Source organism: Artemia sp. Qi Xiang Cuo, chromosome 18 (genome assembly GCF_049724085.1).
Source record: "Artemia sp. Qi Xiang Cuo chromosome 18, ASM4972408v1, whole genome shotgun sequence".
NCBI classification, from domain to species: Eukaryota; Metazoa; Arthropoda; class Branchiopoda; order Anostraca; family Artemiidae; genus Artemia; species Artemia sp. Qi Xiang Cuo.
The window spans coordinates 42919337-42944704 of NC_142811.1; the positions used below are offsets into that span (position 1 = coordinate 42919337).

General features: G+C 36.5%; 1 protein-coding gene across 2 annotated transcripts in view; it reads right to left on the reverse strand.

The window, feature by feature from the left end:
* Coq4 (Coenzyme Q4) overlaps nt 1-25368 on the reverse strand; it is a 65572-nt gene that overhangs the window by 26150 nt on the left and 14054 nt on the right. For both annotated transcript variants that reach the window (XM_089104010.1, XM_089104009.1), the window contains exons 2-4: nt 17713-17926; nt 16184-16280; nt 4837-4939 (exon numbers count right to left, since the gene is read on the reverse strand). In XM_089104010.1, coding sequence (XP_088960136.1) covers nt 4837-4939; nt 16184-16280; nt 17713-17926 — 414 coding nt within the window. The remainder of the gene's footprint in view (nt 1-4836; nt 4940-16183; nt 16281-17712; nt 17927-25368) is intronic.

Here is a 25368-nt window from a genome sequence, read left to right on the forward strand (position 1 = left end):
CTTTCATGCATTACTCTTTTTCATGGTCAGATGTCGTGGCTATACCTACAAGCAGTTTCTCAAATTTACGTTGACTTTCCTCGTTTGAATGACTTCCTAGCGGAAAATATACTTTCAAACGTTTTTAATATTGATTTTAGTGCCCTACGAATAAAATGTTCTAAAAATGTATGTAAAATTGTTTATGAATAAAAAAAAATGTATGTACATAATAAAAATGACTTTTCTGCTCTTTACATTTCTTCTTCTACTACGTATAGGTATTTGTCGAGAACAACTAATGTGGGTAGATCATCTGAATTCACTGTATACTGATCCTCATGTACTGCAATGTCAGGGTCACATTTTCTACAGTATAATATAACTTCACTCTTACCATATCTCTTTGTATAGTCAATTATACTATTTTCATTCATTTTCTAAAATTCAAGTGTCTCAATTTGCTTATTTGAAGCAATGTCACATACAGTGTCCTCAAGTGGTGAATCACATTCTGTAACAACGAAATAAAAATCAGATGGCTTATAATCATAGTAGCCATAATCTTCACAACAATGACGTACAAACCAAATTCTTTTGTTATTCCAACAGTTGAATCGTAGACCTGGTTCCTCCTCCCAAAACAATTTAAAGCCACGACGATACCAGTCTCTTAGCAATAAACTAAAATCACGTTTGGGATTCTTTCCAATCATACCAGGATATGTATTCTCCCACTGATTACATTTATCATAGGGACAATTAGTGCATAGGTGTCATCTAGGGTGAGAGTCACAGATCTCTTCAAGACAGGAATTACAACCTTTAATTTGTACGACTTATCCTTTATGCAATTTACATGGGTTGCATAATCTACAATTTTCATCATACTAATAAATCATTGTACAATTCTCACATGATGACCAGCTGCCCAGTGTATACATGCATAGTGGACATGTATGGAACATTTTTTCATGTGTTAACACTCTCACCACCAAAATGAAACAGAGTTACGATCAACAAATTGAGTGGGAGAGAGAGAGAGAGGAGTAAATACTCTTTGAACAACATCTTTCTCGTGAAAAAAATCATAGTCTTAAATTCCTAAGGTATTGTGTTCAAAAGCAAATCCACAATATCATTTTGTCGTGTCTTGATTAATATGTCAATAAATTATATCAATGCCCTTGGACAACAAAGTTAAAGCTCCATGCAATATTCTAATGATGGAGAATCAGTTTTCATTATATCAACAAGCATTGCCTGAGAAAATATCTTCCTTTGACTAGATAAATCCAGGAAATAATCATCTAGAATCAAACGTTTTTCCATAAACACAAGATTCCCTATAATTTTAACTTTCTCAAATCTATCCATTTTTTACACTCCTAACAATCTCACAACCAACTTCAGACTAACCAAGATTCTATTTCTACTTTAAGAATATATGCTAACCTACTATAAAAAAATATCTTCGATTTAGAAAACATTTATTAAATATAATTACAACAATAATAATAATCACTGATACAGTTTATACATTTCACTAGTGTATCTAAAGCAGCTTGAAGTCTATTTACATGCACTATATTTAGTTTCGCCGCAAAACATAATTGCTCCTCCAATTTAAATTTGCTCAATGATAGCACATATCCTGCATACATATCGTCCCATTCAAGGGTTAGTCTACATCCTCGTGTAATTTACACTGCCACGTTTGGTACTCTCGCCTTTGTATCATTGCTGCTACCTGCACCACCATCAAGCTCCCATAGTGTAAACACACCGCTCATTTTCTATGCTAATATCATGCCAAATAATAGAGTATAAAAAATAAACTGTTCTCTCTCTGAATTCAATTTTCTTACTAATATGAACTATATAGAAAATCACTCCTTATATTGAATCCAATTGCTATAGCTATGATAATCGAGTTACCATATATGGAGTACCCTCTGCATTCGATGTCTCTGATTGGTCCAGAAAATGGGTGTTGCCTCAGAAACCTGTATGGTAAGTCTTGTCCCTTCTGTAGTACTAGATACCTGTCCATGGTAAGTCATGTACCGTTGAAACTGCACACATATCCATGCCCCTGGGCTTGCACGCGTGAAACCTTTATATATATTACTACTATTGTGTATATAAAATAAGACTCCTCCTAAGCCTAAAAAATGGTCTTGAAAGGTGTTCTTAACTGACCCAAGACGAAAACCCACTAGCATATTAGTCAGGACTAGCTCCCAGGTTTCCCCACTATAATCGGCAACTGATATTCAGAACCGAATATCATTTTATGCTTTATCCACAAAAAAAGTTGATTTTCTTTAACCAAGGATAAATTTGTTGTGCTAAAGTTGTGCAGCCAATTGGCTATGAGAGAGATAGGAGCCGTTGGCTATGTACAGGGATAGAGAGGGGAACAATAGGAATTAGTCCGCATAATGGTGTTGAGTTCTAATGCAGTCAATTGTGTCGGAAAGTGTCGGAAGTCAGAAAGTTCTAGATTGTTTTAGAAAATAGAGTTGTGAGAAAGAGCCAAACTTTAGCGTAAAGAGCGAGGCGTTGAGGAAAGGACATCCCTTTTCATATAAGGAATAATTTCTGTTTATTTTAAGTTTTAGTGTCGCTCCTTACTTTCAGTTAAAAAAACTTGTTCTTTTTATTTAATTTCTGAACGGTTTTGAATTAATGCAGGTTTTGATTTTGGCTCACCATACATGAATAATTAAAACAAAATTTGCATATTAATTTTACTTTTTTTGGATAAATGGCTTTCTCGAAAGTTGTTTAATTTTATTTACGAACGTTTGTATCAGTAATAAATATATTTTACGAATTAACTTACTTAACGAACTTTTATATTCGTATTTTTTTTATTACGTATATAAGGGGGGTTCACCCCCCTATTCAATACCTAGCTCTTTACGCTTAAGTTCAAATTTTGTTCCAATTCTTAAAAAATGACCCTTTAATCACAAAGGCCGTTAATTAGAGTAAATAGCTCTTATGAAAACACCAAAAAACTTTAGCGTAAAGAGCGAGGTATTGACTAGGGGGAGAAACCATCTTATACATAATAATTTCTGTTTTTTTAAGTTTTGACGTTTCTCCTTACTTTCAGTTGAAAAACTTTTTTTTTTAATTTTAATTTCTGATCGTTTTTTTGATAATACTGGGAATCCGGCGCCCCCTTCATAGCAATGTCCCTTCCCCCATGAAAAATTTCCACCATGGAAAGATCCTCCCATGTTGCCCCACACCCACCCAACCCCCGCTACAAGAAAAAATCCTCCTAAAAACGTCCGTATACTTCCCAATAACCAATACTATGTGTAGACATTGGAGAAATTTCACAACTTGCAGCCCTTCTCCCGGGGACTATGGGGGGTTAAGTCATCCTCAAAGACATAGTTATTATATTTTTCGACCCTGCTGAACAAAATGGCTATCCCAAAATTTTGATCGGGTGACTTTGCGAAAAAACATGAGCGTGGGAGGGGGCCTAGTTGCCTTCCATTTTTTGTCAATTATAAAGGGCACTATAACTTTAATTTCCGTTCGAATGAGCCATCCCGCTATATTCTAGGACCACTGGGTCGATACGATCACCCCTGGAAAGAAAATAAATAAACACGCATCCGGGATCTTTTGGCAAAAAAAGGAAAATTCCACATTTTTGTAGATAGGAGCTTGAAACCTCTACAGTAGGGTTCTCTGATACGCTGAATCTGATGGTGTGATTTTCGTTAAGGTTCTTTAACTTTTAGGGGGTCTTTCCCCCTATATGTAAACATTGGGTAAAGTTCATAACTTTTAGCCCTCCCCCCGGGGACTTTGGGGAATTAAGTCATCCCAAAAGACATAGTTATTATATTTTCGACCATGTTGAATAAAATGGATATCTCAAAATTTTGATCGGGTGACTTTGGGAAAAAAAATGAGCGTGGGAGAGGGCCTAGTTGCCATTTTTTTTTGTCACTTAAAAAGGGCACTAGAACTTTTAATTTCCGTTCGAGTGAGCCCTCCCACTATATTCTAGGACCACTGGGTCAATACGATCACCCCTAGAAAAAAAATGAAAATAAATAAACACCCATCTGTGATCTTTCTTCGTACAAAAAATACAAAATTGCACATTTTCGCAGATAGGATATTGAAATTTAGACAGTATGGCTGTCCGACATGCTGAATCTGATGGTACGTTTTTCATTACAGTTTTATGACTTTCTCAGGCACGTAACTTTTAATTGGTAGGACTAAACTTGATGAAACTTATATATTTGAAATCAGCATAAAAATCTGATTCTTTTGATGTGTCTATTAGTATCAAAATTTCATTTTTTAGAGTTTCGGTTACTATTGAGCCGGGTCACGCCTTACTTACAGTTTGTTACCACGAACTGTCTGATTAATCCTAAAACTTTTATAATTAATACTCATGACAAAAAATACTGACGTAGCTTGCATTTATTTTCGAGTTATAACACTACCAAAAAAACAAATAAAATCAAATCACTGGAATTAAAAACACTGGAAAACTGGATTTTCAAAGTCAGGCCTTATTTTCCAATAACAAAGTTTACGCTTGAAGTTGACTACTGTTCAACTAAAAAAGAACTACGAATAAGGTGTATTTTAATAAGGCTGGGGGTCTAAACCCAAATCCTTTGAAAAATCACAAAATCCCCCAATTCATAAAAAGGGAGAGTCAACGAGTCTTGCCACCAAGCCCCATTTCTACCATTTAAGCCGTCAACTGTATTGTTAATTTTGTCATTTGTGGGTTACGCGACTTACAACTTAAATGTTAAACGCGTTATAGAACTAAAACACGCTAAACGTTAAACAACTTACATTCCTATAGAGCCAATTAGCATATTCTCTTCCTAGAGTACCTTCCTTCATGGACCGTAGCTTGTCTAGATCAACTGTGGAGGAGTTTATTCGAGGCTGATTCCTAAAAATATAATTTAATATACCATTATATATAATTTATATATAATTTATATATATATAATTATATATATATAATTATATATATATATATAAATTATATATAATTTATATATAATTATATATAATTTATAAATATATAAATATATTAATTATAATATATATAAATATAATATAATATTTATATATAATATAAATATTATAATATAAATAATATAAATATATATAAATATAATATTTATAAATATAATAATTATAATATAATTCTAAATGGAAAAGAGGAGCTCCAAGCCCCTGTATACCCAATGTGATTTTAGTACCAATTTGGTGTAAAATACCCAAAATTTCAACAGAAGCTGAAACTAAAGGGTACTGAAACTGATTGGATCCTGGGTCAACCTTAACACTGAATTGGTATTAGCTCGTATTATTTTATTTTAAGAATAAACACCAAAAATTGTTTATCAAGTACTAAAAGCTGAAAAATTATTGTTCTTCATATAACGTAATTTTCAACCCATAAGCTAGGTCAATCGTAGGCAGTGCAATAGCGCTGCCTAAGTTAAGAACCATATGGGCACAAAGTATTATTTATTTATTATTTTTTTTAGACCAGGGCACTTCGTACGACCACTTCAAAAAGGATTCATTCAATTAAAAATTGAAAGGGCTGTTGCCTTTTTCATAGGCAGCGCGCTAGCGCTGCCTAAGTAAAGAACGATGTGGGCACAATGTGTTTTTTTTTTTTGTTTTTTCTCCATATCCAGGCACTTCGTATCAAAGGAGTTGTCGTAGAAAGTTCGAAAAGGGCTCATTCGATTGCAAATTGGAGTGGCTAGTGCCCTTTTTAATAGTCGAAAGTCAGTGGAGGGTAACTAGCCCCCCACCCCCATCATTCCCCCGAAACATATCCAATCAAAATTTTGAGATAGCCATTTTGTTCAGCGTACTTGATTTTCAGATAGAAAATATCTTTTTGAGGAGGACACTCCCCCACAACCCAAGGGGCAAGGGTTTTAAGTTATGCCCTCAGGGCATATAAGGTTTTTATAGAAGGTGTTGTCGTAGAAACTTCAAAAAAGGCTCATTCGATTGGAAATTCAAAGGGCTAGTGCTCTTTTTAATAGTCGAATGTGATTGGAGGGCAACTAACCCTCCCCCACGCCCATCATTCCCCCAAATACATCCAATCAAAATTTTGAGATAGCCATTTTGTTCAGCGTACTTGATTTCCACATAGAAAATATCTTTTTGAGGAGGACACTCCCCCCACAACCGTCGGAGTAAGGGTTATCAGTTATGCCCTGGGGGCATATAAGGTTTTTATAGAAGGCGTTGTATAAATTCAAAAAAGGTTCATTCGATTTGAAATTTATAGTGCTAATGCCCGTTTTAATAGTCGAAAGTGATCTGAGGGCAACTAGCCCCCCTCCCCGCGCCCATCATTCCCCCAAACACATCCAATCAAAATTTTGAGATAGCCATTTGTTAAACGATAGCCATTTCCCCAAGCATTTCCGATAAACATTTTGATTTAGCCATTTTGTTGAACGTAGTTGAAGGGTCCTGAATTACGTCTTTGAGTATGACAAGCCCTCCCCCCCCCCCAAAGCCCTCAGGGCAAGATTGTAAGTTATGCCTTGGGGGCATATAATGTTTTTATAGAAAGTATAGCCGGAAAAACTTCAAAAAGGGCTCATTCGATTGGAAATTGAGCGGGCTATTGCCCTATTTAATAGTCGAAAGTAATCGGACGGAAAATCACCCCCACGCCCATCATTTCCCCAAACATTTCCGATCAAAATTTTGAGATAGCATTTTGTTCAACGTTTTCAAGAGTAGTACGTTATTCCCTCGGGGCATATAAGGTTTATATAAAAATTTTGTAGCAGAAGCTTCAGAAAGGGCTCATTCGATTGGCAATTGAGAGGACTAGTGCCTTTTTTATTAGTCGAAAGTGATGAGAGGGCAAATGATCCCCCCCCCCCTCCCACGCCCTATCTTTTCCCCAAACACTTCCAATCAGCCATTTTGTTCAACGTATTTGAAAGGTCTGGAAATTATGTCTCTGATGATAAAAAAACCCCCAGCCATCACGGTAAGGGTTGCAAGTTATTCCCTGGGAGTATACTAGGTTTTTTAGAACGCGCTGTCTAATGAACTTAAAAGGCGGCTCATTGGATTGGTATTAAAAAGCGCTAGGGACATTCTTAAGAGTCAGCATGATCGGAGGGCAGTCGAAGCCCCCTCCCCCCCCCCTCACACACACACGTCGTATTGTTCCGAAATGAATCTAATAGGAATTTTGAGATAACCATTCTATTCAAAATTGTCTAAATATCATATAACAAGGATTTTGGGGTTGAAACAAACCCCAGAGATTAGGGGAAAGGGTTGTAATTTTTGCCCAAGAGGTATTTAAGGTTTTGATGAAAGGGATGGTTGTTTAACTTTAGAAGAGGCCCATGTGGTTGAAAATTGAAAGTACTGGTTTCTTTTTAAGCATCAAAAGTAATGGACGGCATTTAGCCCCCCCCCCCTCCTACAACCCCTCCTTTCACCAAGCGAATCGGATTGAAATTAGAAGATAGCGATTTTGTTCAAAATACTTCAAAGAACATAAAATAATGTCTCTAGTCATGACAAAACCCTCCAGCGCCCTGCGGATAGGGTTGTAAGTTATTTTATGAGGGCATATAAGGTTTTTATTGAATTGGCGGTTGTATAAACATCAAATGGGGCTTATTTGGTTTAAAATTGGAAGCTATAGTCCCCTTTTTAAGAGTCACAGTGATTTAATGTCAAACAACCCCCCCCCCCTCTACGATCAGCATATTCCTTAAAATCTCCAATAAAATACTTGAGAATACAATTATGGTTATTGTGGTTGAAGGCTTCGGGAACTTTGTCTGTGAGGAATACAACCCCCCCCCACCCCCCTACAGCTCTCAGGGAAACCGTTGTAAGTTAGCCCTTGGGGCATATAAGATTCTTATAATAAAGGTGGTCGTATATGCTTAGTAGGGGTCCCATTGGATAAGTAATCATAAGTTCTAGTGCCCTTTTTAAGAGTCAAAGTATCAAAGCGCAGCCCCCTCCCCCACACACACACACAAAAACGTCCTGTTTTCTGAGGTATATCCAATAGATATTTGGAGACAGTCCTTTAATTCAAAATAGTCCAAATATCATATAACAAGGCTTCTGAGGTTGATACAAAGCACCAGATCCTGAGGGCGAGGGTCGTAAGTTATGCCCCTGGGTAGTTAAGGTTCTTATGGAAGGGATGGTTGTAGCTTTGGAGGTGGCTCATTTGGTTGAAATTGGAAGTTATGGTTCCCTTTTAAGATGGAGTGATGGGGGTCAAGTAGTACCGCCCCCCTCCCCCACCCAACTAAGCCTCTTTTCACCAAATGCATCTGATTGAAATTGTGCACTGGTAATTTAGTTTAAAATAGTCCAAATAACGTATAACAATGCTTCCAGGGTTGGCACAACCCCCCAGAGCCCTACGGCAAGGGCTTTAAGTTATGCTCTGGGGCATATAAGGTTTTTATGGAATGGGTGGTCGTACTAAATTCATTTTATTTTAAATTTGAAGTTACAGTATCCTTTTTAAGAGTCAAAGGGATTGGAGAGACCCCCCCCCCCCCCGACGCCCATCATATCCCATAACAAATATCCAAACAAAGTTTTGAGACATCAATTTTTCCAGCATTGTTAAAAGGTTCAGTAATTATGTGTAGCAATAGTTGTTGTAGCATTAGTAGCAGTATGGAAATAGCACCTTTTTTCAACATCCCCTTCAACACACGATGAAATTTTTAACTTAATACCATCAACCGGTCCTGAAGCATTGCTGATACGTCCTCTTGACACCCTATATGGGCATAGTGTGTTTCGATTTATTTCAGTACAGTTACAATATTGCCCAAAATTTTCGCCTGAATACCCTTAAGTTTATTAGTTGTAGTAGTAGCACCAGCAAATATAGCAGTAGCAGTAAGAGTACAGTTAATAGCAGTAATAGTAGAGTAGTTGTAGGAGTAGAAACATTAGTATTACGATGCAAATATTGTCTTTTGGTTAGTTCAACACCCCCCGCAACAAGCATTGTAAGTTTTAATAATCTTTTTTTTTTTTTTACTTACGAAACTGTTCCTAAGATATTGCTGATATGCCCTTTTGACAACCTGCATATGGATGGCAGGTTGTCATCCGTACAACAGAAATATTCTCTGAAAATTTTCCCTTCATACCTTCATAGGTGGTGGATTTGAGCTAGCAAGAGGACACTGTGTGTATTTATTTAATGCTGGTTCTACTGTTAGTGTAACTAACGACACTAATGGCAGTAAGTTAAAACTTTTAGTATACGTTTAGAAGGAGCTTCCATTAAACGAAAAACCTATCTGCATGCAGGTACTAAAAGGCCATATAAGTACTATAGGGCATATAAGGACACAGACAGCGATGCTCTATCATAGCTGGTAAGATCATTGATATTTTAAAGGAGCTAATTTGTTTGAAAATTAACAGTTCTGGTGCCCTCTGAAAACCAATTGGCCCTTTACTGAAAAGCAATTTTATTACAAATACTCCTTTTTGCACTTAATATTGAAAATAAACATTAAAATTATAGTAACATTTTGAACTGATGAGCTTTCAGCAATTTATATCAATACACATCAAATATTCACTGTACTTTATTAGTGCTTTCTGAAGTTGTTCAAGACGAATATAGTTTTACTACAAACAAGAGCTTGGATAATGCCCCCTTCCTTAACTGTAAATAATAACCAAAAGCCTACTGCGTCATTGGCGCTTAACTGAAAACGAATTATATTACAAATATTTTATTTTCCAGTTCTTACAGCATTGAAAATAAAAATAAAATTACATTGAAATAAATTCTTGAACTGATGGATCTTTCAACAATTAATATAATTATATATCAAATATTCAATTTGATTTTGTTTATACTTTCCAAGACTGTTCAAGACATATAGTTTTCAGTAAAGCGCCAATGACGCAGTAGGTCTTAGACTTCTACAGTGAGAGAAGGAGGCAATACCCAAACTCTTGTTTGTAGTAATTTTTGTTCGCTTCAAGCTTGATTTGCATATTCAATTTAAATTTCACTCGTTTTAAGATTTATTTATTCATTTACAATTGTATCTATTGCATGTTTGTTTGCATTGATTGTTTATTTAATTTCTGTTCGTTTTAGGTTTCATTTATACTTCAATAGCAAAATATTTTTTTTCGTATTAAGCTTGATTTTCTTATTCAATCTAAGCATTACTCGCTTTAAGATCTATTTATTCATTTATATTATTACTTGTTGTATGTTTTTTTCTATGATTGTTTATTTAATTTCTGTTCGTTTTGGGTTTCATTTATTCTTTAATAGTAATTTCTGGTCGTTTTGAGTTTGAATTTCAATGGGTATTTGTATCTACTGAGCTTAAGTTTAAACTGGCCTTTACCTTTCTTTGGAAAACTTATTTTTCGGAAAGTTTTTTTTTAATTAATTTTTGTTCGTTTTTGATTGCAAAAAGTTTCAAGTTCTAAAAAATTCCTTATTTCACAATCAAACTTAAAAAAAAAATCAAATGTTCATCTAAGTATCACCACTGGTGTCAAAGTAACAATAACAAATTAAAAAAATGGGTTTGTGTCAACCTCGGAGTTTTTATTATCTAATGTTGGAACTATTATTAACAAAATGGTCACCTCAATTTTTTATCGGATGGGTTTATCCATCCGATAAACCGAAAGGCGTGGAGGGCGGGATACCCCCAGAGTATAACTTACAACGCCTGTCCTTGGGCCCTGGGGGTTTGTGTTGAAATCGGAGTTTTAATATCTGATGTTTGAACTATTTTAAACAAAATGATCTCCTCAAATTTTTATCGGATGGGTTTATCTATCCGACAAACCCAAAGGCGTGGGTAGCGGGAGGGCTAGTAGCCCTCCGATCTTTTTTTATTCTGAGAAAATGAACTAGAACTTTAAATCCCATTCAAATGAGCCCTCTCTGAAGTTTATACGAGCCTCCCTTTCATAAGAACCATAAACGGCCCCAGGATATAGCTAATGCCTGCCCCGGGCCCTGGGGGGTTGTGTCGACACCGGAGTTTTTGTTGTCTGACCAAAAAAACTATTTTAAAAAATGGCTATCTCAAAATTTTTACCGGATGGGCTTGGGGGAAAAAAGGGTGTGTGTGGGGAGGGGGGCTAATTGCCCTCGGATATCTTTTGACTCTTATAAAGTGAACTAGAACTATCAATTTCCAATCAAATGAATCTCTGAAGTTTATAAAAGCATCCCTTTCATAAGAACCATATACGCCCCCAGGACAACACTTACAACCCCTACCCCCCGGGGTTGACACCGGAGTTTTTGTTATCTAGTTTTTGAACAATTTTTAAAATATTGGCTATCTCAAAATTTCTAGCGGGTGGGTTTGGGGAAAAAAGGGCGTGGAGGGGGGGCTAGTTGCCCTTAAATCTCTTGACTCTTAAAAAGTGAACTAGAACTTACAATTTCCAATCAAGTGAGCCCTCTATGAAATTTATACGAGCATTCTTTTCATAAAAACCATACACGCCTTTAGGGCATAACTTAGCGAGCCTTCCCCTGGGCCCTGGGGGGTTGTATTGACACCAGATTTTTTCTTATCCGACCTTTTAACTATTTTTAAAAAAATGTCTATCTCAAAATTTTCATCAGATGGGTTTGGAATAAGAAGGCGTGGGGGAGGGGGGTTAGTTGCCCTCGGATCTCTTTTGACTATTCAAAAGTGAGCTCGAACTTTCAATTTCCAATCGAATGAGCCCTCTCTGAAGTTTATACGAGCATGCCTTCCATAAGAACTATATATGCCCCCGGGCATAACTTACAACGCCTGCCCCCCGGGCCCTGAGGGGTTGTGTCGACACCTGAGTTTTTGTTATCTGACTGAGTTGTGTCGTCAACTGAGGTTTTGTTATCTGACTTTTTAACAATTTTCAACTTAATGTCTATGTCAAAATTTTTATCGGATGCATATGCGGGAAAAGTGGCGTGGGGGGCTAGTCGCCCTCCATTCTCTTTTGACTCTCAAAAACTGTACTAGAACTTTCAATTTCCAATCAAATGAGACCTATCTGAAGTTTTTACAAGCATGCCGTCAAGCAGACCTAAATATTCCTCGAGGGTATACCTTACCACAACTGCCCTCGTGCCCTGGGGGGCTTTGTCCGTCCTAGAGTTTTTGTTATATGATCTATGAATTATTTTAAAAAATGTCTGTCTCAAAGTTTTATCGGATGGGTTTCAGGAAGGACGTGGAGGGGGGGACTAGGTGCCCTCCTATCTCTTTTTACTCTTAAAATGTGAACCAGAAATTTCAATCTCAAATCAAATGAGCCCTCTGTGAAATTTATACAAGCAACCCTTCCATAAGAACCATAAATGCCCCCAGGGCATAACTTACAACGCCTGCCCCTGGGCTCTGGGAGGTTGTATCGACACCGGAGTTTTTGTTACATGATCTTTGAACTATTTTTGACAAAATAGCTATCTCAAATTTTTATCGGATGCATTTGGGAAAAAAGTGCGTGGGGGGGGGGCTAGTTGCCCTCAGATCTCTTTAAACTATTAAAAAGTGAGCTCAAACTTTCAATTTCCAATCAAATGAGCCCTTTCTGAAGTTTTACGAGTATTCCTTCCATAAGAACCATATATGCCCCAAGGGCATAACTTATAACCCTTGCCCCGAAGACTGTGGGGCAGTGTCCTACTCAAAAATATAATTTCCAGACCTTTCAAATATGTTGAACAAAATGGCTATCTCAAAATTTTGATTGGATGTGTTTGGGGAAACGGTGGGCGTGGAAGGGGGGTTAGTTGCCTTTCAATCACTTTCGACTATTAAAAAGGGCACTAGCCATTTAAATTTCCAATCCAATGAGCCCTTTTTGAAGTTTCTACGACAACCCTTTCTATAAAAACCTTATATGCCCCCAGGGCATAACTTACAACCCTTGCCCTGAGGGCTGCTGGCGGGTGGGATTGTCATCCTCAAAGACATAATTTCCAAAAGTTTCAACTAAGTTGAACAAAATGGCTATCTCAAAATTTTGACTGGATGTGTTTGGGGAAAAGGTGGGCGTGAAAGGAGGGTTAGTTTTCCTCCAATCACTTTCGACTATTAAAAAGGGCACTAGCCCTTTGAATTTCCAATCAAATGAGTCCTTTTTGAAGTTTCTACAACAAAGCTTTCTATTAAACCTTATATGCCCCCAGGACATAACTTACAACCCGTGGCCTGAGGACTGTGGGGGAGTGTCCTCCTAAAAAGCATAATTTCTACCTGGAAATCAACTACGTAGAACAAAGTGGCTATCTCAAAATTTTGATTGGATGTGTTTGGGGAAATCGTGGGCGTGGAAGGGGTGTTGATTGCCTTCTAATCACTTTTGACCCTTAAAAGGGCACCAGAACTCTCGATTTCCAATCAAATGAGTCCCCTTTGAAGTTTATACGACGGCCCCTTCCATGTGAAGTGCCTCTGGGAAAAAAATAATAATAAATAATAATAAAACATTGGAGCCGTATGGCCTTTACTATAGGCAGCCCTATAGCGTTGCTTCTGATACTGATTTGTGGGACTAGTATGCTTGGTAGATCATTTGATTCTATCATAGATTATTTCTGTTCATTTTTGCTTTAATAGAGTTCTTTACTTTTTTTGAAAAACTTATTTTGTGGAAAGTTTTTTTTAACTAATCTAACTAAAAGACAAGTTAAGCGCTAAGGCTAATTTTCTAGGTCTCAGGATCACTTCCACTGAAATCCCAAGACCTTCACAGATTTTTCCAATTTTTTCCTATAGTTTGCCTTTGCCAGTGTTTCTGTTTTTTGCCAGTCTTTCCTTGGATTGATGACATACCCGAACTAGAATTACTTCATACAAGGCTACTTTTGAATCTTTACAAGTAATAGTACTACAACTAAAATTTATTTTAAGAAATAAAATATCCAAATTTCTGAATGAAAAACAGGCATTTACTTAAAAGTTTTTTGAGATGTGACAAGTTTTGTAGAGCTTAAATTACTCAAAATAGCAAAAACAAGGACATCCCCCGAGAATTACTTGTAATTATGAAAAAAATCGATACAATTGCGGGAGGAAGACCCCCAGACTCCATACTCTTCTTTTATTTCTAATACACATGTTTATATAATAGTTGAAATAGTAAACTGAACTGCAAATAAGGAATTATTTTTGAAAAACAAGGAATGTTAAAAATTTCTGAAAAACAAGAACGTGTTAAAAAGTTCGTTTAATTTCATTGGTTTATCTTTGTCACATATTTTCGTAAACCAATTACGTCACGTTAATACATGTTTTACGTGTTTCCTCACAATATCAATCCACATTCTACGAGTTAGCTTTTTACCAACAAACACTCCGTCCCAAGAGGATATCGGACTTACAGCTAAAACTGAAATGAAAATCCTAGAATTAATGTTCAAAATCAACCTGAAATGGGATTCACATATACAGTCTATCCTCCAAAATATCCTCCTTATCATATCTCCTCATTGTCACATATTTTCGAAAACCAATCACATTACACTTTCATAAACCAATCCTAATATCAATCCATATTCTATAGTTAGCTTTTTAAAACCATAATTCCGTCGTAAGAAGACATCGGACTTCCAACTAAAGATGAAATGAAAATCCTAGGAGTAATTTTCAATAGCAACTTGAAATGGGATTCACATATACAATCTATCCTCCAACAAACTTCCCTTTGCCTGAAATCATTTACAAGCCTCATTTGCTTTGACATTGGAATTTCCATTAGACGCCGTCTATACATTATGTACGTCCAAAGCACCGTCTATTAGGCGCCGTCTATACATTATGTACGTCCAATCACAAACCGAATATGCTTGTCCTCTTTGGCACTCAGGTCTAACTGCTATCCTAACGGGAAAATTTGAAAATATTCAGAGGCGGGCGCGTCAATTAACGGTTGGGATAAATTACACATCCTGTAAGGACAACCTGCATACACTGAGACTTCGAAAACTATCTGAAAGGCGCCACCATCTTGCGGTGCGTTTTGGAAAAAACTGCCTAAACTTTGATGCCCATCGCAAAACTTTTAAAGAAGCAAAAAAAAATTTCAAGAAGAAAAATTTTATGATTTAAATTTTTTTTTTAATTTTATGAATTTTATGAAAATTTTTTTTAATATTTTCAAGAAGCACAAGCCAGTCGACTAAAAACACATGGAAGAGTCCTCACTTCCTCATGCCAATTCTTTTGTCCTCCGCCCTCAAAGGCGACACTTTTTCGGAATCTATCGTCTTTTGTTCCGTACTTAGTGAAACACTACAGTGTTGAATTTTTAAAAAAAGCTGTATAAAGTTTTGGCAACTCATTTTTAAATTTATCTCATTTTATTGTGTTATAAATTTTCTTTTCGTGTGATGTTTGCAGCTAGTTGTGTTTTCCGTGCGAAGGCTTGGTATTACATTTTTTTTTTTAATACGGAGGCACACAACTGGGAAAGAAATATCGTACAAACCTTCGGTACTCAGTCATGTACCTAAGGAAGAATTATGAAGGGGGCGGTAACAGCCATGGATTACTGAGAAAGAAAGTTTGAAGAGGAAGACAAAAGGAGGGACAATCTGTTGTTTCACTACTGTACTTAGTGAAGCACTACAGAATGAACTTTTTAAAAATGCTGCAAAAAATTTTGACAATTCATTTTTATACTTTTCCAAAATCCCTGGATTCTTTGCTCCCTCCCTTTTTTATTGAAAATACTTTTGTTTGGTATTTTAATAGAAAATTATAAAAAGACAAATTTGCATCCCCCCATCTCGGATTTTGAAAAATACATACAATTTGATAAGTAGCAGAAAATAATACAAAAATCAGTTATTCAATTTATACATCACTCTTATTTACTTTTTGTTTGATAGCATTGGCTAATTTGGAAGTGGCATCAATTGGGGGTGGGGGCAGAGGGAATGTGCTCCTTCTAGATTTTGAAAAATACCTTTTTGGGGGCATTGTCATTGAATAACAACTTTCTTTGGAATTGTCATTGAAAAACAACCGACAAATTGCCCCCCTCCCCAGATTTTTGTAAATTGACGCCACCGTAAATTGGTAAATGAGTGCCTTATTCTATATACTGTACTAGAGAAGAATATCAAATTGTAAATACTAGCCTCAGAATTTCTGATCCTTCAGGATGAATACTCATTCTCTCGTGCATTCCAAGCAAGGCTTTTGTGCCTGTAGTCTCTCCAAGAATAGCAACCAGGTCTGAAAAAAATATCAAAAAACTATTAGTTCTTCAAACACAAGATTTACAATAATAGGTAATTTTAATTTATAAAAAAAAGCCATGGTAATTTTGAAGAATAGCTGAATAATAATATATATAAAAATACACAAACAATTCAATTTGCCGTAAAATATTCAGTTTAAATATAACAATCAGTTTAGTGTCTAGTTTGTTTGATAAAGATAGCAACACTCTCAAGAGCATAAAAAGTCATAAATATTAGACTGCCTTAAATCAATTCAACTCTTCATTACATATCTTGATTTGGTTGAAGTCCCACAAAGAACTTTGAGTTTCGGGTACGTATCAAATTTGTCGAAAAACTTCATTTAAATATCTCTGGATTGTTTTAGATGAAAATCTTTCATTTAGGAGCATATTAATGCCTTTGTCGAAAAATTTCTCATAATATGGGTTTATTTGACTAAAACATACTTTACGGGTTATATTTTACGAACATCATTTTCCCATCGTTAATCCTCAGAAAAAATGAGAATTATAATCTAAATAAAAAAATCTTAATTACCAGCTTTAGCTGATTTCAAAATTATAGTCCAACGCCAAGGAAATGTATGTGGCCCTTGCTGCAAAGATTTATTTAGATAGTTTTAGGCGGCAGCTACGGTATATATTCTCCGTATTTATGGCCACATGGCCTATGTGGCTATTTTATCCATACTGTCTATCTATTAAATTAGAAAGGCTTAAACATTTTTATGTTCTAGATTTAACTTCTAATTTCCCTATTGCTACAAATATAGGCACATACACCCACTCTGGTGGGAATAATATGAGTTTTCCGAAAGAGGTGACGATCTGATGCTTGAAAAGTATATTTTTAGAATCAAATTCTTGCAGTGAGATTCTTCAGGCACACTTTTGGGAGAGTCCTCTCTATTCCCCGTATGTTAAGCATGGTTATGAGTTTTTTAATATAACAAGCATTTCGCTGGAACTTCTAAGTTTTCTTTTTTTTCTTTATTTTAGGGAGAAAATAATCGCAGAGATCAGAACATAAGCTATATTGAACACATACTGATAGGAAAGTTTGTACCCACAACCACAATCACACATGGTGATTGTACCCACAAAAATCTAGAGTTGGATGCCAAGGCCTAGGCATATTCCTCAATATTGACTCCAGTTCCCTAAAACTTTTTTTGGGTATTTCAAAAATACTCAAACGTTCAAACTAGAGTTATTCCCCAGGTTATTCTGACTTTTGCAACCTTATTAATAGTAACACTACAAAGCAAATAAATTACACCATTCCCAAATTGCAAGAAAAGTAAGATAAGAAGATTACTTATTGATAAAAAAAAATGCAAAAACCAAGAAAAATAAAGTTAAATAAAAAGAATCAACTATAAATTAAAAATAAAAATGAATAAATGCAAAATTTATAATTACCAGCCCTTGTTGGATCCAACAGTGCAGTAACGGCTGAGCCAATTGACAGGATCCCTCGTTGTAACGTAGACAAATTAACATAATTTTCAGATGGTTTGTACTTTTCTTCTGTGTTTGTCTCTGAAAAGTATTTGCTTTGACTGTCTGTACTTGCTCTCAGTTGGCTACTAGCACCATGTTGGTACCCTTTTAAACTGCGCAAGTGACGTCTTAACTAAAAAAAACAGAACGTTCAAATAGCCTCTCATGGAAAAAAGAGCATTCAAATAAAAAACATCTGAAAGTATTTCAGTGTATCTTATAACCCTCTCATTTGGACCCAGTGTGTTTTGCATAAACAGACTATACATTTCTCGAAATGGCATGATCCCAGCATCAACAAGAATCAGCTCCTTCAGGGTGGCGAACGTGGTCCAGATATATCACGGTCATTTAAAAAAGGCAACCACCCAGTCCCGCTATTTATTACCACTGCACTTAAGTACTGTGAAGGTTTTAGAAACTGTGCCAAATGTTCCAAATTGGAACCAACAGTTCGTAAAACAAAGGATTGAAGATGATTATTTAATGAGCAAAATATGGCCCTAGACTATATCCAAAATTTGCTTTAAAAAAAAATCATATATTTGGAATTATCCTTGTATTCTTTTTCAGAGTCAAAAGTGACTGGAAGGACCCCAGCTATCCTCCTGTGCCCTATTTTTCTATCCTTCTCACAGAACCTTCCATGACGTTGGGTGAGAATTTGAGATAGCGAAATAGTTCAGAATAATCAACAGGTCTAGTAAATATGTCTCTAAAGATGACAGACTTTCACAGCGTTTGGGGCACAGGCTGTAAATTATAAAAATTGCAAATTATTTACAGATAGTTTTTACAATGGAAAAAGGGTTTGGAGGGCAAGCTTGATCTTAGGCGTCTACATGCCTCAAAACCCTCAGGGGCATTCTTGTTTAGTACGGAAATTCTAGTTTACTAAGATACAAAATGAATTGCATCTAAAAACACATAACTAAAAGGAAAATGTGGATTTTTTTTAGGTATAACTTTGGTCTTCACTTTCATAAAAAAAACACAATTTTTTTTTATTGATTCTGCTCTTTTTTCCCTATATAGCTCTTAAGCCAAATTGTAATTCATCAAATGTATATTGCTTGCAGTTTTGCACACCCCTTCTCAAACCTAATCTTCTGCTTCAAACATTAGATTAAGTTTATAAGGAACTTATTAGATTACTAATGAATACGATGTTCAATCAGGAAAACCCCATAAACAAGAAACTTGCCTGAATAGGATTATCATATATTCTTAATACAAACAATAAATAAAGAAAGAAAATAATAAAATAAAGAAAGAAAATCAGGGGACTTTGTTTGTTCTTCTAAAAGCCTAATGACTTTCCAGGTACTTGGAGCTATGACATATGGGGAAAAAATCAAGGATCATCACAAAACTCAATTTCATAAAATTATATAAAGAAAATACTCTAAGTCCGTGAAAAAGCGAAAATGAGTTCAGTTAATGGGCATTAATTTGTTACCCATATAGCAAAATTTTTGCTCTGCCCAGCACCATGCCTAGTGAAGTAATCAAGTTCATACCCATAACACAGGTTACATTTAACAACCTTTCCGTTCAACACCAACCAACCCTTCAACACCACATCTTGTGCAAAGATAGGTGAGTGGACCAAAGTCTCTCTCACATATACAAATATTCCTAGAATTCCAAGAATATTCCTGGAATCAAAAACAACTTTTCGAACGTTATAGCTACAGCTTTAAGCAAATATTAAGGTTAATTGCGTCATGGCAGTACTACACTACGCACTGTCTCAAAGCCATTGATAAAAAAAAAAAAAAAAAAAAATAAGCGGCTTGGTACTGCGGTGAGTCGTTAGTAGTAGTAGAACACTGAACCGTGAAAACAATAAACTAAATCTAACAACGCTTTTCGTCCATAAAAATTCGAACCTTAACAGCCCTTTAATTCTCAAAGACAAGTGCATTTTCAAAGGAAAGATACACCTCAATCGACCCTAAATTAGCCCAAAAATTCAAATTCATTCCTTTGGGGCTCGTGATAGCAATTTTTCGAAATAAACACCTTCTCTAATCGTAAAGAAGTGAAATAGTCACAACTTACACCCTTGTCACTAAAAGATGAAGAGGCTTTACGATTCCTGCTCACCTGTTACTACCCATGACACCAGAGAATTCCCCAAGCAAAGAAGCTTTGAAGTATGGTAGCGCCTGGACTGCAAAGGTCAACACCCTAAAATGTCTTTATTAGCGTCCCCTGACTACCTTCCAATCAATTTTCCTAGGAAATATATGTATATACAAAAAAAAAATCTGAAAGTAAAGAGCAAAACTGAAACTTACGGCAAACCAAACTTACTGCTTTGTAGATATATTATAGATTGTAGATATATGTAGATATATTCAAAATATATCTGGTTACCACCAAGTTTTTTTTTGAACAGAACATTTTTTAGTTCTTAGCTACTATGGTTCAAATATTGCCCTTTACTAGGTTAGAACCACTGCCACAATGCTGATTCTAAGATAAGATTAATTAAAAAAAAACTTTAAAGAGCTACATTACAGTAAAGATGAGCAAAAATAAAGCCAAATAATTTTTCTAAGTGAAGAACTGCCATAAATAACTATCAATAAACAAATGAAACCCGAAACAAGCAGAAATTAGCATAAATAACCAGTTCGAACTCAAAACAAGCAGAATCTACCAAAAAGAAGAATATAGATAATACCCCTGTGCCTTCTAAAGACCAGAACATAAGCTGCACTTTAATGAAACATTTTTTATTTCGAGTTATGTGTTTTCATTTTTCATAACCTAAAAAAAACAAATAACCATCATAACCAGGATTACTATAAAGAACAAAGGAATGCTGATTGACAGCTCAACATATACTGATATTCATTCCTGAGTGTCTTAATACTTTTGGATTTATTAAAATTATAAAGAAGAAAACATTTAAAATGAATTTACTTTTATTATGTGTAATTTTATTTGTGTAATTTATCCAAAATATATTTTAAAATTGTATTTTATTATTGTTTTGAGTTTGACTTAGTTATTTATTGTAATTTCTGCTCGTTTGCAGGTTTTTATAGAAAGCGTTGTCGTGAAAACTTCAGAAACGGCTCATTCGATTGGAAATTGAAAGGGCTAGTGCGCTTTTTAAAACTCGAAAGTGATTGGAGGGCAACTAACCCCCCTCTCACGCCCACCATTTTGTTCAACGTTGTTGAAAGTTCTGGAAATTAGGTCTTTGAGGACGGGAATCCCCTCACAGCCCTCAGAGCAAGGGTTGTAACTTATGCCCTGAGGGCATATAAGGTGTTTATAGAAAGCGCTATAGTAGAAACATATAGTATAAACTTCAAAATGGACTCATTAAATTGGAAATTGAAAGAGCTACTGCCCTTTTTATTAGTCGAAAGTGATTGAAGGGCAACTAGCCCCCCATTCACGCCCACCATTTCCCAAAGCACATCCAATCAAAACTTTGAGATAGGCATTTTGTTCAACATAGTTGATTTCCAGATGGAAATTATGTCTTTGAGGTTGACAACCCCCCCCCCCCCCAAAGCCCTCAGGGCAAGGGTTGTAAGTTATACCATGGAGGCATATAAGGTTTGTATAGAAAGCATTGTCACAGAAACTTTAAAAATGGCTCATTCGACTGAAAACTGAAAGGGCTAGTCCCCTTTTTAATAGTCGAAAGTGAATGGAGGGTAACTAACCCCCCTCTCACGCCAACCATTTCCCCAAACACATCCAATCAAAATTTTGAGATAGCCATTATGTTCAAGGTAGTTGAAAGTTCTGGAAAGTAGATCTTTGAAGATGACAAACCCCCCATATCCCTCAAGGCAAAGGTTGTAAGTTACGCCCTGGGGGCAGACATGAATTTATAGAAACTTCAAAAGGGGCTCATTCGATAGGAAATTGAAAGGGCTAGTGCCCTTTTTCATAGTCAAAAGCGACTGGAGGTCAACTAACCCCCCTCTAACGCCCACCCTTTCCCCCAACACATACAAACAAAATTCTGAGATAGCCATTTTGTTCAACTTGGTTGAAAGGCCTGGAAATTATATCTTTGAGGATGACGACCCCCCACATTCCTCAGGGGAAGGATTGCAAGTTATGCCCTGGGAGCATATAAGGTTTTTATAGAAAGCGTTGTTGTACAATCTTCAAAAAGGGCTAATTCAATTGGAAATTGAAAGGGCTAGTGCCCTTTTTAATAGTCGATAGCGATTGGAGGTCAACTAACCCCACTTTCACGCCCACCATTTCCCAAAACACATCCAATCAAAATATTGAGATAGACATTTTGTTCAACGTAGTTGAAAGGTCTGGAAATTATGTCTTTGAGAATGACAAACCCCCTACAGCCATCAGGGCAAGGGTTGTAAGCAATGTCGTAGAAACTACAAAAAGGGCTCATATGATTGGAAATTAAAAGGGACAGTGCCCTTTTTATAGTCTAAAGTGATTGGAGGGCAACTATCCCCCCTCTCACACCCACCATTTCTCGAAACACATCCAATCAAAATTTTGAGATAGTCATTTTGTTCAACGTAGCTGAAAGGCCTGGAAATTATGTCTTTGAGGAGGACAACCCCCCACAGCCCTCAGGGCAAGGGTTGTAAGTTATGCCCTGGGGGCATATAAAGTTTTGTCGTAGAAACTTCAAAAAGGGCTCATTCGATTGGAAATTGAAAGGGCTAGTGCCCTTTTAATAGTCGAATGTGATTGGAGGGCATCTAACCCCCCTCTCACGCCCACCATTTCTCCAAACACATCCAATCAAAATTTTGAGATAGCCATTTTGTTCAACGCAGCTGAAAGTTCTCGAAATTATGTCTTTGAGGATGACAAACCCCCACAACCCCCAGAGCAAAGGTGTAAGTTATGCCCCGGGGGCATATAAGGTTTTTTATAGAAAGTGTTGTCGTAAAAAACTGCAAAAATGGCTCATTCAATTAGGAATTGAGACGGTTAGTGTCCTTATTAATAGTCAAAAGCAATCGGAGGACGAATGTCCCCCCACACCCATCATTTCCCCAAACACTTTTGGTAAACATTTTGATAGAGTCATTTTGTTAAAAGTAGTTGACGAGTCAGGAAATTATGTCTTTTAGTATGATATCCCCCCCCCCCCCACAGCCCTCAAGGCTAAGGTTGTAAGTTATGCCCTGGGGGAATATACGGTTTTTATAGAAAAGCGTTGTCATAAAAACTTCAAAATGGAATCATTTGGAAATTGAGAGGATTGGAAATTGAGAGGCCTATTGCCCTTTTAAATAGTTGACAGTAATCGGAGGGAGAATCACCCCCCCCCCGCTTATCGTTTCCCCAAACATTTCCGATCCATATTTTGATATAGCCATTTTGTTCAAATTAGTTGAAAGGTCTGGAAATTATGTCTTTGAGGATGACACCGCCCCCCTCCCCATAGACCTCAGGAAAAGGGGTCATAAGTTATGCCCTTGGGGCATATAAGGTTTTTATAGAAATTGTCGTTGTAGAAGTTTCAAAAAGCGCTCATTCAATTGGAAATGGGGAGGACTAGTGTCTTTTTTATTAGTCAAAAGTGATCAGAGGGCAAATGCCCCCCCCCCATACCCATCATTTCCCCAAACACTTATAATCAAAATTTTGAGACAGCCATTTTGTTCAACGTATTTGAAAGGTCTGGAAATATGTTTTTGAGAATAAAAAATTCCCCCAGCCCTCAGGGCAAGGGTTGTAAGTTATGCTCGGAAGGTATATAAGGTTGTTATACAAGCCGTGGTCTTATAAACTTAGGAGGGGGGCTCATTGGATTGGTAATCAAACGCTCTAGTGCTCTTTTTAAGAGTCAAAGTGATCGGAGGACAGCTACACCCCCCCCCCAACACACACACACACACACACACACATGTTGTATTGTCCTGAACTGCATCTAATAGAAATTTTGAGATAGCCATTCTATTCTAAATAGTCTAAATATCATTTGGGGCTTTTGGGGTTGAAAAGAAACCCAGAGATTAGGGGCAAGAGTTGTAAGTTATGCCCAGGGGGTATTTAAGATTTTTATGGAAGGGATGGTTGTTTAACTTTAGAAGATTCTCATTTAGTTAAAAATTGGAAGTTCTAGCTCCTTTTTAGGCGTCAAAAGTGATGGAGAGTGTTTAGCCTCTCCCCTCTCTTACAGCCCATTCTTTCGCTAAACGCATCTGATTGAAACTACAAAATAGTGATTTTTTAAAATAGTACAAAAAACATATAATAATGTCACTAGTGATGACACAACCCCCAGCGCCCTGGGGATAGGATTGTAAGTTATTTTACGAGGGCATATAAGGTTTTTATTGAATGGGCAGTCGTATAAATATCAGATGGGGCTTATTTGATTTGAAATTGGAAGTTATAGTGCCCTTTTCAAGACTCAAAGTGATTTGAGAGCAAATAGCCCCCCCCCCCTTTACCTCAGCATTTGCCTTAACATCTCCAAAAAAAAAATGGAGATAACAATTTTATTGATCGTAGTTGAAGGTTTCAGAAATTATGTCTGTGAGGAAGACAACCCCCTCCCCTGCAGCTCTCAGGGACAGGGTTTTACGTTATGCCCTTGGGGCATATAAGGTTCTTATAAAAGGGTGGTTGTATATGCTTTGGAGGGGACTCATTGGATTGGTAATCATAAGTTCTAGTGCCAATTTCAAGAGTCAAAGTGATCAAAGCAGAGCTACTCCCCCCCCCCTCCCCAACACACACACACAGACAAATACGTCAGGTTTTCATGAGATGTATCCAACAGATATTTTGAGACAGAGCTTTTATTCGAAATAAACCAAATATCATATAACAAGGCTTTTGAAGTTGTTACAAACCACCAGAGTCTGAGGGTGAAGGATGTAAGTTATGCCCCAGGGGCATTTAAGGTTCTTATAGAAGGGATGGTTCTATAAACTTTAGAGGTGGCTCATTTGGTTGAAATTGGAAGTTATAGTTCCCTTTTATTAGTCAATAGTGATGGAGGTCAATTAGCACCCCCCCCCCCACCCACCTACCCCTCTTTTCACTAAATGTATTTGACTGAAATGTGTGATAGCAATTTTGTTTAAAATAGTCCAAAGAACATATAACAATGCTTCCACGGTTGGCACAACCCCCCAGAGCCCTGGGGCAAGGGCTTTAAGTTATGCCCTTGGGGCATTTACGGTTTTTATGGAATGGGTGGTCGTATTAAATTCAGATGGGTCTCATTTGATTTTAAATTAGAACTTATAGTGCCTTTTTTAAAAGTCAAAGTGATTTGAGAGAAACCCCCCGACGCCCACCATTTCCCAAAACAAATATCCAAACAAAGTTTTGAGACATCAATTTTTTTTCACCATTGTTGAATGGTACAGTAATTATGCGTAGCAGTAGTTATAGTAACCGTAGTAGCAGTAGTAGCAGTATGCGAATAGCACCTTTTTTCAACATCCCCTTCAACAAACAATGACATTTTTAACTTTATACGATCAACCAGTCCTGAAGCATTGCTGGTAAGTCCTCTTGACAACCTATGTGGGCACAGTGTTTTTCGATTTATTTAAATACAGTTAAAATATTGCCCACAATTTTCACCTT